Here is a 19,219-nt window from a genome sequence, read left to right on the forward strand (position 1 = left end):
ATTTGTACAAGAGGATGATTCTTTTAAGAAGGAAGAGAGTTATATATTTTGAAGGCTTGATACTGAAGGATGCAAGGTGGGTCATGTATAATAGAGGACAGGACCTTAGCAGTCTATGCCTAAGATATTCTGGGAAAGTTCTGTTTCCCAGAATACGGCTGTCAGCCTTTCTGGTCATCTAAATCTACTGACTACTGGCATGGACCAATGAATAAACAGATGGTCAAACACTATCTGTTAGTGAAAAGTTAGCCCTAGGATAGTTAGAGATGGAAAATACTTTTGGCAGAGCTTTCAATGACACTTATTTTTCTAGACTGGTCTCTTCTGTAGTTATCCTTCCTCTCTCTGCTTGTCTGATGAAAACATAAAGAGAAAATGAGGTAAGAGCTGACACAACTGCTAGCCTACAATTTCCCATGTAATTTGCAATCAACAGTCTGTTGACAAATCACTTCAGGGAAATGGGAAAACACATTGGTCAAGACCTTCCACAGTGTCTTTCAGATAATCAGCTATAAAATATACCGTGAACCAACAGCCAAGGACAGAGACCCAAAGTAAGGGGGATTAATACCATGCTATGCAAGGAGAACCATTTCTCTAACTCACCAGTCCCCAAAGGGAGCCTTCTGAAGTGGCGACAATGGTAGCAGCTCTCGGGGTATTGTACATCAGAGCTAGTTCTCCAAAACTTCCATGGTTGTCATACTGACCAACAGAGCGGGTTTGATTATCTTTTGTTACTAAAATATCATAGGTTCCCCTGGAAATACAAAAAGAAACAATTTCATTTATAATGGGCAGGTATATATGAATAGATGATATACAATGATATACAATGTTGTTATTGGGGGAATTCCAACAGATTGTTTGCTAGTATATAGAAATATAATGGATTTTTGCATTTGACTTAGTATTATGTGACCTTGCTAAACTCATTTATTAGTTCTCATGAGCGAATTTGGCATTTTCTAGAGGATCATGTCAGCTTTATTTCTCTTCCTTTGCACCCTGTTTGCCCTTCCTCCCTCCTGTCAGTTTCTCTCCTCACCCGACCCCCTCTCTGCTTTATTGCATCGGCGAGGATCGACAGTGTAATACTGCATGAGGAGCTGAAAGCAGACACGTTTCTCTGGTTCTCCATCTCAAAGGGAAAACATTCAGTTTTCCCTTTCCTCATACCATTAAGTATGAGGTTAGCTATAGATTTTTTAAAATAAACGCCTTTAATCAGGTTGGATAAAAGTCTCTTCTATTCCTATTTTGCTGAGTTTTTACCATGAAAAGGTGCTAAACTTTGTCAAATGCTTTTCCTGCAGGTATTGAAATGACTGGTTGGGTTTTCTTTTGTAGTCTGTTGAAAACTAGGATGTAGAATTGATTAAAAATTTTTTAAAATACAATTTTCTCTCTACTGATTGTTCATTAACAGTGGCTAAAGAAAAACATTCACAATGGATGGCATTTGGAGAAATAGGCACTCTCAATAAGCAAATGTAAACATTTCCAAATTTCTCTAAGATAATTAACAATAGAACAAATTCCTTGAAGAGACCCTTTTACACAGTAATTTCATCTCCAGGTATTCTAAAGGAGAGAATAGAAGATACTGGAAAATATTTAACTGCAAGGATGCTCACCAGGTAATATTTATAACAGCAAAAATCACAATTTAATCTGCTAACAAAAAGATAGGTCAAATATATGTCTATATTCATATTATGCAGTCAATATAAATGATGACATAGAATAATATTGTATCCTATGGCAAACCACTTCAAACAGATTTTTTAAATGAAGTCAATGTATATGAAAGCAATATACATAAATTAATAAAGAGTTAACTACATTTTACATGTTTGATTGTTATCAGCTTTGAAGCCCTACCACTCCAATATTTCTTCCTCTTCTGTCTCACATCTGGGAAAGTTGATAAGAAAACCTAGATGCTCCTTCATTTGGTGTTGATGGGAAATCCAAATCACACAAGAGCCTGCCCATATGCAAGAGTACTCTACCTCAGCTCTACCTTCTAAACACCAGGAAATACCAAGCCAGTCACCTCTCTGTGCTGTCTTAAGTCATTTTTGAACCTCTTGGGAACCGACCCTGTTAGCCTTTAAAACACTCATTACGAGAATGATCAATCTTTTCATATCCTCTTAGTCTGTGTGTATGGTATGATCAGTCTTGATATCTGAACCAAATCTGGGGTAATGGATCTGACCTAACAGTAAGGCAAAGGGAGAAAAAAAGAAAGAATATACCCTGGTGATAAAATTAGGGCAAAATTACTTTCTTTCCTGTTTCACTTTTTTTTCCCTTTCTTAAATTTCCTACAAAGAGCCTCCACTTGTCTGATAAAAATCACTAGGTATCACATGTTACACAAGAAGCAAAGAAGTGGTGATGTAACTTAAAAAATTTTTTTCTGCCACTACTTATAGAATTCTATGGAGGAAGCCTAAGCATGACAGATAAAAGTAAAAGACTCTTTAAGACAATACTATTTGCATCATCTTTCCTCTTTAAATAAAACATTTCCTTCCTAACTCTAATTGGAATCATTTGTCACAGTATCAAGGGCCCAAAGGTTATCCAAGGAATACATTCTTGAACATTTTTCTGAATGAGCAAAAGGCTTCGATAAGAAAAGGGACTAGTTGAATCTAGTACAGCTACCTGATACAGATAAAAAGGCCCTTAAAAATCAGGAAAACAATTGGAAAAAACTGAATAAGGTCTGTACAGTAGATGAGAGTACTGTATAAAATGTTAATATCTGATTTTTATAATTGGTCTCTGCTTATGTAAGAAAATGTCCTATTTTAGGAAATATATACATATATTTGGAGATAAAAGGGCTTATACCAGCAACTTACTTTCAAACACAAAGCTAATCTGGTAAAACATTAACCCGGGAACCTAGGTTTCTAAGAATTTTTTGTACTAGTTGTGTAACAATTCTATAACTGTGAAATTACTTGAAAGGAAAAAATGAAAAACAACTAATGGAAGATACTGGTGAAGCAACATCTTATTGATCCTAAACTCTGGTGAGTGTTCTTTTCAGGACTGAGAGGGAGTCAGAGGGAGTCCCCCAGATGATACCAATAGTAATAGCTCAAGAGGTGAAAACACACCAGGGTGAGCAGGTTAAACCCTCATGTTTCATGTCTCCCAACAGACCTAAACCTGGAACAGAGCCAAAAGGGGCCAGAGGTATGGAGGTTGAGGAAATATACTCAAGTGTAAAAATCAGGCTAGGATTGAATGATCTGGATGACAATAAAGTGTCTTGGAAATTACTTCTCTTGGACACTTGCAAATAACATGTTTATAAAGCGCATCTTGCACAGCTCACCTAATTGTAGATAGTGGCAACCCAAGTATGCGCTGTACTCAGGACTCAGGACAGCAGAAGATAGAGAGGGCAGGCTGTGGACAGAGAGCAGCAAACTTTGAGGAGCTTGTTAACCTGGCCCTAAGTCCTGCCTGGGCTGAACAAGGCACAGGGTAAAGCACTTGCCCTGAACCGCGAATCTTCCTAAGTACAGGTGTACAACTGCAAAACACCATCTCCTACCGTTCAATGACATAGAAGTTGTCTCCATCATCTCCTTGGTCAATGACATGCTCATCAACTTTGACCGTCCTTTCAAACATGGCATCAAGGACTTGGGATAGCTGTTCCTGCAGGGAATACACAAGGAGAAAAGATGGCCTTTACGTTTATGAGGAAAAAAATTAACTGTGTTTATCTCAGGTGGTGACTACATGGGAGAAATCCTCACATCAGACTATCCCCCACATCCAAGCAGAAACCTAAGGGTCTGAAACAAATGCCTTCCTGTGGCCATTCAGCTCTGCATGTTCACATACACAGCCCAGTTGCCAAGCTCCCTGAGGCAGTATTGTTTTTGGAAAAAAAAAAAAAACCCACAACATTCTACAATTTACGTGAAAACAGGCATCTAGACGATGGTGCCTATTCACCCAGCCACACCGCAAGACTGTCACTGCCGGGACGACACGTGTCCAGCCATGACGGCTCGACTGTATCAGGTGTCATGTGGTGACGCCACCTTCCCACAGGTGTTGATCTAACAGGATCGTCACATCTACCAGGCTGAGATGCTTTGGAGGTTAGCTCATGGAGCAGCACAGCTGCACCTCCTAGTCAAGCACATCACTTAATCTGTTTCTTCATTACAAAATGTGTTTAATAAACAGCTTCCAGCTCATCAACTTTCATGACTAAAGGAAAAAAATCTATGGAAATATTTATCACATAATAGGTACTTAATAAATAAGTTCTATTATCAGACAGTTAGTATTGCTATAGTTATTTATATACAACACATACAATTACTTACCACTAGCACCCGCAATAAGCAGAAGGTAACTGTACCAACAAATATTAAAATAATCAAAACAGTGCTATTAAATTCTAACAATACAGGGGCCTCGGTCTAGGGCCAGCATCCCTCTGTCAGTGGCTATTGAGCCTATGTGCGTGCTAAGTCGCTTCAGTAGTGTCCGACTCTGTGTGACCCTACGAACTGCCCCCCACCAGGCTCCTCGGTCCACAGGAGTGTCCAGGCAAGACTTCTAGAGTGGGTTGCTGTGCCCTGGGATCTCGCCAACCCAGGGATCAGATCTTCAACTCTTCTGTCTCCTGCACTGGCCAGCAGGTTCTGTAACACTAGCACCACCTGGAAAGCCTCAGTGACTGTTAGGGAGCACTAAAGACCAGTTTCAACTCACAGAAAGACTTTCTCTTTGCAGGATTGTGGATTGAAGGCCTGGCAAGAAAATAACTGTATTGCTGCCTAATTCCACACGATTTAACATTCTGCTACTTAAAATAATGTATCACCAACAAGCAGCTCCTTAGTTCCATAGTTCCATGGATGGTGAATACTGAACAAGCTGACAGATACTATAAAAGAAGTCTTGCTACTCGTGTGTCCACATTCATGTGGAGTGTGAGCCCAGTGTTGCCTGAAATCTCACATTTAAATACAGGTAGCAAATTCAAATTTTCACATACAATACAGGTCAAACACATACATCTACCCTGGTGTGTCTGGCCTGTGGGCTGTCCATTGGCAGGCAGCCTCATGTTCTGAGTAACAAATCTTCTGGCCCAGACTCTTCAAAAACATCAGCGTCATGAGATATAGAATAAGGTATGGGGGAAGCATTCTGGGTTAGAGGGGACTAAAGTCATGCCATGACAACCAAAAGCAACATGTGATTCAGGACTGGAAAGCAAAACAAAAAAGCTACAGAAAACTTTCCTGGGAAAAGCTTAATATGGACTGTATTTAGGTAATATTATTACAACAGTGTTAAATTTCTTGGGCTTAATAATGATAGTGTGTTAATGGAGGAGAATATCCTTGTTCTTGGAAAATATAACTTAAGGCACTTAGTGGCTAAGAGCTATCATGTCCTCAATATATTCATAAATGGCTCAGGACCTAAAAAAGCAGTTTATATGTACCTACATATGTGCATGCATATACACATAAGAGACAGAGTAAATATGGCAGAATGTTAACAACCGGTCAATCTAGGTAAAGAATATACACAAGTTTGGTTTTTTTAGTAAATTTGAAAATTTAAACACAAAAGTTTGAAAAGCAAATTGTTTAAAGTGGAAACCAATAGAGTATACTAACGCATATATATGGAATTTAGAAAGATTGTAAGGATAACCCTGTATGCGAGACAGCAAAAGAGACACAGATGTATCGAACAGTCTTTGGATTCTGTGGGAGAGGGAGAGGGTGGGATGATTTGGGAGAATGGCATTGAAACGTGTATAATACCATATAAGAAGCGAATCGCCAGTCTAGGTTCCATGCAGGATACAGGATGCTTGGGGCTGGTGCACTGGGATGACCCAGAGGGATGATTGGGAACACATGTACACCCGTGGCGGATTCATGTTGATGTATGGCAAAACCAATACAATATTGTAAAGTAAAATAAATAAATATTAAAAAAAATACATCTACCCTATGACTCAGCAATTTTTGTCCTCGGGTATTCTACTGAAGAGCACAAAATGTCCACAGCATTATTATCAAGAGTTAAAAAACAAGAACTAGACCAGGTATCCATCGTCAGAAAAATGAATAAGCAAACTGGCATCTTCATATAATGGAATACTACTCAGAAATAAAAGGGAATGAACTAACATCATGAACAATGACACACTGACAACATGGATCCCTCGATCTGCTCCTCTGAGAAGAACACAATATAATTTGTAGAGTAGTCTGGCCAAGATGTATAACCACATTTCAATCGTGAAGAAACATCAAACAAATTCAAATTGAGGTATACTCTATAATGTAACTAACCAGCACTCTTCAAACTGTCAAGATCGTGAAATACTAGAAAGGACTGAAAACTATCACAAACTGGAGGAGACTATGGAAAAATAACAACCAAGTGCAATATGGGATTCTGGACTGGATTATTAACTATGGGGAAAAAAAAAACCCAAAGACATTAGGGAGAAAACTGATGAAATCTGAACAAGGCTTTTAGTTTAGTTAATGATACTGTAATAATGTAAATTCTCTGGTTTTGAGAACTGTACTGTGGTTATGTTAAGATGCTAACATTGGGGGAAGTTAGATGAGGGCCATATGGGAACTCTACTATGTTTACATCTTATTTGTGAGGCTAAAACTAGTTCCAAAGAAAAAGTGAAAAAAGAAAATGGAATGCTGAACAACACGAAAAGAATCTCAAAAATATTGTGCTGAGCAAAAGGAGTTTCTCACAATGGAGAGAAATCTTGTATGATTTATTATATGAAATCTTATATGATTGCATATCATGTATGATTCCACTTACATGAAATTCTAGAAGGCAAAATGAATTTATGGTAGAATAAATCAAAATACAAGTTGCCTCTGTGGGGAGGGGAATAAGAATTGATCATGAAGGGGCATGAGGGAAGTTTCTGAAGTGGTAGTAATATTCTGTATCTTCCTTCTGGCTGTATAGATTGTGTGGCATGCGGAACTTTAGCTCCCTGATAAGTGCCTGCATTGGGAGTGCAGTCTTAGTCTTAGCCACTGGACTGCCAGGGAAGTCCTAAGTTCTATAATCCTCTTTCTTTTTAAAAAATATTTATTTTTATGTATTTGGCAGTGCTAGATCTTAACTGTGGCATGACGGATCTAGTTACCTGACCAGGGATTGAACCCGGACCCTCTACATTGGAAGTGCAGAGTCTTAGCCACTGAACTACCGGGGAAGTCCCCAAAATTCTATATTCTTGACAGGGGCTTGGATTACTCAAGTCTATACATTTGTCAGACCTAAGGGAATGTACATTTAAAACTCATGCATGCGTTTCATTATGTGTAAACTTTACATTAAAAGGCAACAAACAAATATTGAACTCCAGTTCATGATATGAACACCAGAATATTTAAGGGAATATACTGAGACCATCCAAAAAAAAAATAAGGTGGGTTAATGTAGGGCAGCAAACAGCTGACTGGAAACGTTTTACTGGAACATAGCCACACACTTTCATTTATGCATTGCCTATGGCTGCTCTCCTGCTACAATAATGAAGTTGAGTAGTTGTGACAGAAATGTTTCATATTGGCTATGGGCTCCCCTGGTGGCTCAGATGGTAAAGAATTTGCTTGCAATGAGAGAGACCTGGGTTCAGTCCCTGAGTTGGGAAGATACCCTGCAAGAGGGCATGGCAACCCACTCCGGTATTCTTGCCTAGAGAATCCCCATGGACAGAGAAGCCTGGTGGGCTACAGTCCCTGGGGTCCCAAAGAGTAGGACACGACTGAGTGACTAAGCACAGCGCACATCTGGTTCTTCAAGCAAAAGGTTGCTAACCCTTTTGTTGAGGGTAGATGGTACAATAACACAACAAGCATAATAAAATTTTAATGTTAGAACCAAGGGAGAGGATAAATACATGTTCTGTAAAACCCTCTCACTTCATTGTATTTGAATATTTTCATGATAAAATGTCAGAAAAATATAATTAAATCTGAAAATTTTATTTTTCCATACTGAAATGGTAAAATGATGTTCTTCATCACTAAGAAAAATCTGAATACTAGGCTGACATAGCAACTTCCTTTAGAACATCTGCCAGTATAACATTTACAAGGGGTTTTATTCACAGTAGAGAAAGAAGTCCCTTTTCTATTGATACAGATGGGTCTTCCAGGGAAAAGAGCAGACGGACTAGTATTTCTTACAACCAGCCTTTCCTTGAACTCACTGTCCTTGTTTTATTCAATCTCAGACTAATAAATTTCTGATTAAAGTTCCAGCTATTCCTATAACCACAAAGCTACCAAACAGACTGGTTTACAGATGCCAGGAATACATCATGGACTCATGTCTGACCAATCCAATTCCCAGAAGGCTGTGGGAATATCTTCAGAAGACTTTATTTGTAGGAACTGGGTAGTAGGAAAATTCTATTTCCCATCCCTCCTGTCTTTGCACATTCTGGGATTCCCTAGCAGGCCCCGCACTTCAGTCATCCATAGGCCTTCAGCACATGGCCCTCAAAGTATTGAAGAAATAGGAAATCTGAAGCAGCTCTGTGCTCAGGAGGCAGCCCTGTTCTCCATCTTCACCAGTAGAGGGAGGATAGGCACACACAGATCCTGTGCAGAGCCCTGTAGACACATACGACTGTGTGTCCCAGGCCTGAGCTCTTCACTGAGAATAATCACAAGAGATGCCTCACACCAAGGAGGTGAGAAGCAGTCACCCACTTCCAGTGTGTAACTGCTACCGGTAAGGGGGACACCACATGGCATCTTTAGAGAAATACTCTGCAGCATAAATAAAGACCCTCCGAACTAAGCCAGGGTCATGCAGACCTGAGCATTTCCTTTTGACATGACCCAAATGCATGGTTCACAAATGGTACTGCCTTGGAGGAAGTACCAAAGCAGGTCAGAGAAATATTGAAAGTCATCTATGTTTAGCTACAGTGCTAAACACAATGCAAAAGGAGAAGCTAAGGTTTTACTGCCTCATATGGCTGTGGCTAAGATGCTAAAAACTGTTTAAATGATGAAAAGCTAAAAGACAAAAATATTTTAAAAAGTCAGTGTTACCGGATCAAGATTTTTGAAAAGAAGAATATCTTTGCAAGCTTCCTGAAGTCTGCACCGCTGTTGATCAGTTTTAGGATGAATCACCTGCCAATCCAAAGAAAACAAGGGAAATTTTAATATTCTATTTTAAAATATTACTTAACTTACAAATTAGAATATTTCTTTCTCCTAAAAATGGGAAAAATTAAGAGCACGTTTACCATAATTTTAATTTGATACAAATACCAAGCAGTACCCTGATCATGGACAGGCAATGGGATGGGGGTATGGCTGGCAGCAAGTCAGCTATCTGCTGGGAGCCCCAGAATCCCCATCCATAAAGCTGAAGGTTACATGTTCATTCATTCAACAAACATTTGCATCAACTAGGTGCCAGGCACCATCTCAGCTCTGCGGACAGAGCAGTGAACACAAGACACAAACACCTGCTCTCACCATCAATAAACACATAAAGGATGGTAGAGAGTGATAGGGCTAAGGAGAAAAATAAGGCTGGGAAGGGTGATTAACTGTGTGTGTACATGCAGGTATGTGTCCAGATGAGGCCTGAGAAGGTGACATTTGTGTCAAGATCCTAAGGAGCTGAGGACAACCTGAGGGAGTGAGTCATGTGGACATCTCTGTGAAGATGACCTCAAGCAGAAGGAACAGCAAGTGAAAACAATATGATGGGTGAATAGCATGTTTGAGAAAAACCAGGAGACAGGTGTGAGTGACAAAGAGCGAGGGAAAAGATCAGGAAGAGACCTGGTTTGGGGGTTAGGTGGAGGGCAATGTAAACCACAGAACTGGAACTTTTCTCTAGTGACATGGGGGCAATCTCAGGGTTCTGACTGAGGAAGGAAAGAGATCTGACTGATGATTTTAGAGGCTCAAGTTGGTTCCTAAGTGAAGAACAGCCTTGATGGACACAGGAGCAGAAGCCAGGAAGCATCTGTGATTATCCTAGTGTTAAACTGGTGATTAAGACCAAGGTGGTAGCCGTGGAAGTACTGAGAAGTACTGGAATTTTGGATATGATCTGAAGACCAAGCCCATTGGATTTGCTGAAAAATTGAATGTGGGTATAAAAAATTAAGAGGAGCTGAGGGTGACCTTAAAATTGTGGACTTGAGCAACAGAAAGGATGGAGGTGCCATTTAATGAGCTGGGGAAGACTGTGGGTGAAAAAGAACGTCTCAGTGGAAATCATCAGGAGCTCACTGTAAGCTGTCTATTGAAATCTAAGTGGAGATGGCAAGTAAACAACCACTATATAAGCTGGAGTTCAAATATTAACAAACTTAGTATTACCAGTAATAATAGTGGTGCCTACAAAATCAGAGTTGCCACAGAATTAAATGAGCTGATGATACAGGCAGTGTTTAAAATAGAACCTGGAATTCAGTAGGTGCTCAAAAATTATTACTACTACCACTAATACTATAGATAGTCAATACATGTTTTTTGAACTAATACCACTGCTGGGCATACACACCAAGGAAACTAGAATTGAAAGAGACACATGTACCCCAATGTTTATCACAGCACTGTTTATAATAGCCAGGACATGAAAGCAACCTAGATGTCCATCAGCAGATGAATGGATAAGAGAGCTGTGGTACATATACACAATGGAGTATTACTCAGCCATCAAAAAGAATACATTTGAATCAGTTCTAATGAGGTGGATGAAACTGGAGCCGATTATACAGAGTGAAGTAAGCCAGAAAGAAAAACACCAATACAGTATATACTAACACATATATATGGAATTTAGAAAGATGGTAACGATAACCCTGTATGCGAAATAGCAAAAGAGACGCAGATGTACAGAACAGATTTTTTGACTCTGTGGGAGAGGGAGAGGGCGGGATGATTTGGGAGAATGGCATTGAAACATGTATATAAGAAACGAATCACCAGTCTAGGTTTGATGCAAGATGCAGGATGCTTGGGGTTGGTGCACTGGGATAACCCAGAGAGATGGTATGGGGAGGGAGGTGGGAGGGGGGTTCAGGAGTGGGAACTTATGTACACCCATGGTGGATTCACGTTGATGTATGGCAAAACCAATACAGTATTGTAAAGTAAAAAAATAAAATAAAAAAAAAAAGAATTACTGCCCAGCATCGCTGTTATAATTGAAAAACCTATTAAGCACCATCCTAAGAATTGTCTTCACCCTAAAAAATCTACATCACTTAATTTAGACCAGAAATAACAGATGTCAAAAGTGCTAAGTAATTTAAATTTATAATATTAAATAGTCAGTTGAAAAAGTTTTAACTTTTAAAAGTCTTTTCAAAATTTTATAACATCAAGAATGAAAAATTTAAAAACCTACATGTCTATTATATTCACACAATGGTAGCGTTTTATTATTAGAATAGTTCAGAAATCTTTTCTAGTCTGCTCACTTTAAGACATATTTGAAAAATCATTAAAATTTCTTTATAACATCAATCTTTTTAAAAAGATGGTTCAAATTTGCTTTTATAAAAGTACTTGTTAACTATATAAAAGTTGAAAAATTTGAGTTTTTGAAAAAGCAACCCCCAAATCAACTGTAGTCTTGCAACGACTACTGTTAAAATCTGGGATGTATCCTTCCAGGCATAAATCTTTTACAAATAAGTAAACAAGTAAATAGGTATGAAGATGGATAGATGTTTTAAATTTTTTTATATTATAAAATGCTGTATAAACTGTACCTCAAGTTTACGTCATTCCATGTCATTAAACCCAGTCCTGTACCATCATTTCCAATGGCTTCAGATCTTCTTGATTTGAATGTGCTAGAAATTAGCCCCTGGAAACCCCTATTTTAGTTCATTTATGTTGCTTCCATCTTTCACTATTATAATACTGCATTAACCTCATTAGAAAGGATCCTTAGGAAGGATGCAACTGGTAGGCATGAATTCTCCTGCAGGTAACTGCTGAGTCAGTTGGCTTGACTAAGTGTAAAGCTGACAGCTACAGCTAGGCACCCCTACCATATCCTCAACCAACCTTGCTTCCTATTCTTCTTAATAATTGTCAGTCTGTTAGATAAAAGATGGTATCTTGCTGAGATTTTAATCTGTATTCATTTAAAATATCAGCATAATTAGACTGGTATAGAGGAAAAGGGGAGTGAGTGGGGACTGAAATTATTCTACCCAATACCTTTGCTGCAGTTCTTACCCTTGGATCAGTATCTTCCTCTTCCTCATCAGGGTTATAGGTCTCAGCACAGACTGAAGTTGGAGAGAAAAAAAATAAAGAGAAAAATGAATAAAACAGATGTGTATTTTACTGGAAAATAGGAAGTAAACATAATTTCCTTTTGTTCACTGGTTTCTAAAGCTATAATGAACTTTGCAACCCCTTCCTTCAATTAACAAATATACTAAGTACCTAGTAATGCCAGGCATTCTGTTAGTGATGAAAAGTCAGCTATCCAGGGACTGGTAGACCAAACAGGAGAGAAACCATAAAAAACATCATCTACTAAATTCTATGGTAGTGACAAGGATAAGCAAGGAAGTGCTGTCTCTGCTGAGCTATGAAGCAGGAACAGAAAACCACCAAGTACAATACATGCAATATAGACATATGGATAGGGAATTGAAGTACTCACACAAAAAAATCTAAATATCTCAACCTCCTTATGTATTAGAACGAGTTAAAAGAATGAATTTTAACAAAATGAATATAATACTATTTGTCAGGCTCTCTTATAAATACAATATTATATAATTTAAAGCCAACTCGGTTTTCTTTGTAGGTAATCTGTGTTTGCACCAATGGGCTGCAGGACTTGTCTTTATCATAATTCAAAGATTTTTAAAATGTTAACCAAAAAAAAATGCTAACTAAACAATTGCTTACAATACCAGAATATCATAAATGATGTAAGTATGCATTTGAATAATTCAGCTATGAGAAAGATTGAGAAAGACCCCCTTTGGCTAATTAACAGTCAGCTCTATGGGAAAAAAGGCAAAAAAAGGAGGTGAAGAATATACTATTAATATGTAGCAGACTGTCTTTCCATAAAGAAGAACTTCCATGAGAAAGAAGGAGAGCTAAAAATCATGGGGAGAGGGACTAAGTAAGTATGAATACACATACACACACACACACACACACACACACAAGTAAAAGTGAAAGTCACTCAGTCGTGTCCAACTCTTTGCAACCCCATGCACTATAGAGTCCGTGGAATTCTCCAGGCCAGAACACTGGAGTGGGTAGCCTTTCCCTTCTCCAGGGGATCCTTCCCCACCCAGGGATCGAACCCAGATCTCCCACACTGCATTCTTTACCAGCTTAGCCACCAGGAAAGCCCATATAAAAAATTTTAATGTATTTATTTTTCCAAAAGGAAACAAGACAAAGATAAACCAAAAAATAATAAAATTGTTTCCTAGAAGGTAGGCAGAAACAAAAAAGGGACAGGGTAGGGAAAGGAATGAAACTTCTCTGAGAACAAAATCTTACATAGTTTTGACATTTAAGCCCTGTTAAAATGTTTTATATAGTCTTAACAATGAATTTGATAGAGGAACCCGAAAATTGAATACCAAGAGAAACTAATGAATCTAACCACATATCAGGTTGATAACATAACCACAGAAAAGGAAAGGGGAGTGATTTTAAGTAGCTTCTGAGCATAATAATCTGACCAGCGGGATGTATCCAATGACAAAAAAGAATTGATGTCGGCAGTGGTACAATAATTCCAAAACTCCTCTGTGTACTACAGTTGTGAGTAAAAAAATATATACTTAGTTTTTCACTGGAAAAAAGAGGAATATTAATACAAATACAGAACACAAGATGAGTTAGAATTGGAGATGCAATACAAGTCATGCTTTTAAAATCTTACCCTTAGGGATGACAACAGTAGACACAATGAATTACGTAATGAATAAAAAAGTTAGTGTACTCATAAACTATTTTGTCAGGAATGTCTAGATGTGATCACTGGTGTTACCCAGAAAGCTACAAACCTGTTCCTTCCTCACAACAGCTTTAGTATACATCATTACAGCTAAGGAAAAGTTTTTCTTCTAAAAAATCCTCAATTTTTTACAATAACTGTGTGACCTGGCTTAGTTTACTTCAAATCTCCACCTTCTCTTCTGCACACTGGAGCTAACAGTAGTGATTCCCCTCTGAGGACTGTTGTAAGGTTTCAAGTAAACAAGCGCCTGGCACACGGTAAGGAGGCAGTAAATGCCAACTCGTTGAACTACTGCTATTATCACGTTTCATTTGTTCTGGTTTTCTGGAACTTTAATTGCCATTATCTTGGTTCTCTTCTCTATCCGAGCTCTTTCAACAACTGTCCTCTCTTCAAGGCTGTCTTGTATTACAGATTTTGCCCTTAAAATTTTTACTTCTCTTGCCCTCTCATGCAACTATGCCAAAGCCTTTGACTGAGTGGATCACAACAAACTGTGGAAAATTCTTAAAGAAATGGGAATACCAGACCACCTGACCTGCCTCCTGAGAAATCTGTAGCAGATCAAGAAGCAACAGTTACAACCGGACATGGAACAACAGACTGGTTCCAAATCGGGAAAGGAGTATGTCAAGGTTGTATATTGTCACCCTGGTTATTTAACTTATACGCATATGCAGAGTACATCATGCAAAATGCTGGGGTGGATGAAGCAAAGCTGGAATCAAGAATGCTGGGAGAAATACCAATAACCTCAGATATACAGATGATACTACCCTTATGGCAAAAAGTGAAGAGGAACTACAGAGCCTCTTGATAAAAGTGAAAGAGGAGAAGTGAAAAAGCTGGCTTAAAACTCAACATTAAAAAAACTAAGATTATGGCATCTGGACCCATCACTTCATGGCAAATAGATGGATAAATCATGGAAACAGCAACAGACTTTATTTTCTTGGGCTCCAAAATCACTGCAGATGGTGACTGCAGCCATGAAATTAAAAGATGCTTGCTTTTTGGAAGAAGAGCTATGACCAACCTAGACAGCATATTAAAAAGCAGAGACATTACTTTGCTGACAAACGTCCATCTAGTCAAAGCTATGGTTTTTCCAAAAGCTATGGTTTTTCCAGTAGACACGTATGGATGTAAGAGTTGGACCATAAAGAAAGCTGAGTGCCAAAGAATTAATGCTTTGGAACTGTGGTGTTGGAGAAGACTCTTAAGAGTCCCTCAGACTGCAAGATCAAACCAATCAATCCTAAAGGAAATCAACCCTGAATACTCATTGGAAGGACTGATGCTGAAGCTGAAGGTCCAATACTTTGGCCACCTGATGTGAAGAACTGACTCACTAGAAAAGACCCTGATGCTGGGAAAGACTGAAAGCAGAAGAAGGGGACAACAGAGGACAAGATGGTTGGATGGTATGACCAAATCAACGGACATAAGTCTGAACAAACTCCAGGAAATGGTGAAGGACAGGGAAGCCTGGCGTGCTGCAGTCTATGGGGTCACAAAGAGTCAGACGTGACTGAGCAACTGAACAACAAATCAGCATTTTGTAGTGGACCTTTCTAATCTTCATTCTTCTTATATCCTTAATCGACCAAGTTCATTTACAAGCCTTATATTGTTTGTTAGGGTTTACGTCTTATTTGTGAGCAGGTAAGGGATATAACTGGTTCTTGACCCTACACTCCATTCTTCTGTATGATGGCTAAAAATCTCTATGTATCTACAATGAAGGGATAAGATGATGCATACCACTCTCAATCCCTGATTTCTTGGAGACATTTACTCCCGGCAGTGCTGGTCTAGCTGCCCTCCAGCTTCCTCCTTCCCGCTGATTTCCTGAACTAATGCAACACCTGAGAAGTGGTGACTCCCCACATGACCCGTAGACAGGACGTCCTTTCTTGTCCAGCCTATAGGTGTGGGCCATGCCTTCTGTGCTGCACTGCCATTAATACTCTGCCTAACAAGAAACCAGGATCCTTAAATAGATGGAGAAAAACTCGGGAGAAGGGAGTAAGAGAACAGACATCATTCTAATCCCTAAAACAGCATCAGGTAATGCTCTGTATAGAGCGCTGCCCAACCCCTGGTAGCACAGGCTTTTGGAGCTGAGCCAGGTAAGGGATGGAATATAATGATTCCCTATCTTTCACCAAGCCGTTCTTGTTTCCACAAGGAATCAAGTTCATCTTAGGTCTGTCCTAAAGATTAAGGCAGACACCTTCCTGAGTTCTTAGATGTTACTGCTGTCACTTTTCACATTTTCATAGGTATTTGGGTAGGGGGCTGAGGAAGCTGTTTTGAAGGCAGCTCATCAGATACTATGTTAAACTGCAAACTTCTTGGTTCTCTGTGCTCTTGATTAATGCTGTCATTGTCAGCCCAGTTTTCTAAACTAGAAATTTGGAACTCACTATTACTGCCTTCTTTCCACCTGTTACCCAATGAATACATCAAATTCTGCCTCAGAAATATTCTCATACTTGACCTTTATTCCATCTACCCTGTTACTCCTTGGTCCAGGATTTCAAAATGTCTTCTTTGAAAAATGCATTTAAAAAAACCCTCATTTGGGAGACAGGTGGGTACATGGGGATTATTATACTTTCTCTACTTTTGCATATGTATGGAAATTTTTCATTTAAAAAGTTGAAAATAATAAGTCTTTTAATGATGAGACTGACAGGATTTTACTGATAATGACACTTAGTCTTGAGTTCGCTTATTTTCAGGCTTGCTCTTCTTCTGATTTTGGAGGAAAGTACTGTAGCACTTAGCTCATTTCTGTATTTTTAGACATTAATGTAACTGAGGCAACAAATATTACATCTTGAAGTCTTAAGACACAGCACTATGATTTAAACAAAAGCAATTATTTTCATTAAAATCATTAATGTTTCCCATTTGTGAAAAATGGAGAAGTAGCAACCCACTCCAGAATTCTTGCCCGGGAAATCCCATGGACAGAGAAATTGGTGGGCTACAGTCTATGGGGTCGTAAAGAGTTGGACACGACTGAGCACACAGACGTTAGTGAAAAAACAGTGTATCTTTATTTTTTTAAATTGGTTTGGATGTTTTCGCTTTTCTTTTTGAACATCAGACAGCTCCTTTTTCTTCTTCCTCTGTTTACCTCAGCTTCTCTACTTCTTCCTGATCCTAATCCCAAATTCCTTTTCTCATTTTCTATATAAAAATCTATTCTTAGGTCTCTGTGATTGCTGTCCCTTATGGCTCTAAATATCAGGAAGCCTATCTCAGTGTAAAAGTTACCTGGGGAGCCCCAGGGTCAGTGTGATCCTCTCTGCAGCCTCAAGAACTACACTGAATGTCATGAGATGCTCAAGACCTACTGAAGACAGGCTAGAAGAGCAGCACAGCCCCTCACTTGAGGGAGTCAATGTTGCCCCCACTGTCCAGCAGATGTCACTAGTTAGTAATAGGGAACTGTACAAAGTAACAATAGATTACCCAGCATAACTTCCTCCTCTAGGTTTTAACAGCTGCTTTCTTCATCTAGAAATGTGAATCACTAAAATGTACTTGTGAGAGAAAACCCCTTCATTTCCACCAGGCCTGGTCACTGGCTTCAGGCCCTATGCTGTCCTGCTGGTTCCCGTGAAGAGTTGATACAGCCTGGTATATTAGAGAGCTAGGGCTGCCATAACAAAACACTACAGACTGGGTGCCTTTTTAAATAACAGTCATCTGTAAAATGAAAGGTTTTGGGTTTTCCTTTTTTAAGTTTTTAAATTAACAGAATCAAACTAACATTTCAAGCTCAAGGACAGTCAATGCTAATCTAGGACAAATTCAAGAAATCTGCCTTTAAAGAATTTATGGACTGTCTTCCAATTGATGTATTCATCGCTTGATGTAGAGGGGCTATTCTGCTAGAACGTAGGATTTGGAAGCCGCAGTTTTTCAATTCCAGTACTTTGCAGGGAGAGGCAGCATCAAAGAGGGGAAGGCCTCATCTCTGAAGCTACGCACACTACAGTCTCAGGGTGGATCCATTATTCCACACTATTTCTCTACGTCCCCAGTCCTTGGTCTCTTCAACGGTATGACGGTATAACAATACTAGAACCATGTTAAAGGGTTAATAATAGGAGGAGACATTTAAATACAAGGCCTGGCTCACAGGAGACAGTCAACAACTGCGAGCTTGCCTCTGCTGCTTTACCTTCCAGGCTATTATTCAGTCAGACATCCTGAGTGTTGAATTCTCTTCTTCAGTGTCTGACAAAGCACATGTATTCACACAAATAGTTTAGCTGAGATTCTTGGATCACATCAGGAGCCCATTCCCTAACTCTCTTTCCAATTTATTTTATTAACTTTTTTTTTGTCCTTTGGCTGTACCTCATTGGCACAGGCAGATCTTCCCTGACCAGGGATTGAACCCATGCTCTCTGTAGTGGAAGCAGAGTCTTAACCACTGGACCACCAGAGAAGTTCCTCCAATTTTATCTCCTCTCCTATGGCCAGAGGAGCTGGGTCCCGTTTATCTTCCTTCAAGTCTTAAGATATTCTTCTACCTCGAATGCATCCTTCTTGGTACTAGCCCAAGAATAACCATATTTTTCAACTTCCAGTGCAATTTCTGCCTCCCTCCAAGAAGCGCTTCTTGATTTTTTTTCTGCCTACAATAATTTCTCTTCCTGATTCTTGATCCTTCCTGATCCGGCCATATTTACCGACACTGTTGTAAATGTTAACTATACACCAGTGAACAAAACAGATGAAATTCCCTGCCTGACTGGCATTTATACCCTTGCATAATGAACTAGATGGTAAATGGGATAAGTAAGTTAAAAGAGGAAGGGCACTAAGGAGAAAATAAAGTAGGGAGATAGGCTGTGTTTGTGTGCTGGGGAGGGGCAAGGATTTCAGATAGGCCTTACTTAAGGCCTAAGAAGGTATCCTTCACATGAGGGTCTGAAGAATTTGAGTGAGCAGTCCACAAAGGTAGCTTTGGTGAGATATGGGAACAAAAGTCTGACTAGAATGGGCTCAAGAGAGAACAGAAGAGAACGGGAAGCATGTATGGACCACTCTTTCAAGAGGTTTTGCTATAAAGATAGGCAGAGAGAAAGAGTGGCAGCTGGAGAGGAAAGAGTGATTTGTA

The 19,219-nt window shown here is 39.2% G+C and overlaps 1 protein-coding gene across 1 annotated transcript in view; it reads right to left on the bottom strand.

The window, feature by feature from the left end:
• The window catches only part of PRKAR2A (protein kinase cAMP-dependent type II regulatory subunit alpha), a 61,818-nt gene that overhangs the window by 14,910 nt on the left and 27,689 nt on the right, over positions 1 to 19,219 (bottom strand). The window contains exons 3-6 of the mRNA XM_040246993.1: positions 12,309 to 12,361; positions 9,141 to 9,224; positions 3,590 to 3,696; positions 613 to 766 (exon numbers count right to left, since the gene is read on the bottom strand). Coding sequence (XP_040102927.1) covers positions 613 to 766; positions 3,590 to 3,696; positions 9,141 to 9,224; positions 12,309 to 12,361 — 398 coding nt within the window. The remainder of the gene's footprint in view (positions 1 to 612; positions 767 to 3,589; positions 3,697 to 9,140; positions 9,225 to 12,308; positions 12,362 to 19,219) is intronic.

Source organism: Oryx dammah, unplaced genomic scaffold (genome assembly GCF_014754425.2).
Source record: "Oryx dammah isolate SB20612 unplaced genomic scaffold, SCBI_Odam_1.1 HiC_scaffold_9, whole genome shotgun sequence".
In the NCBI taxonomy this organism is placed as follows: Eukaryota; Metazoa; Chordata; class Mammalia; order Artiodactyla; family Bovidae; genus Oryx; species Oryx dammah.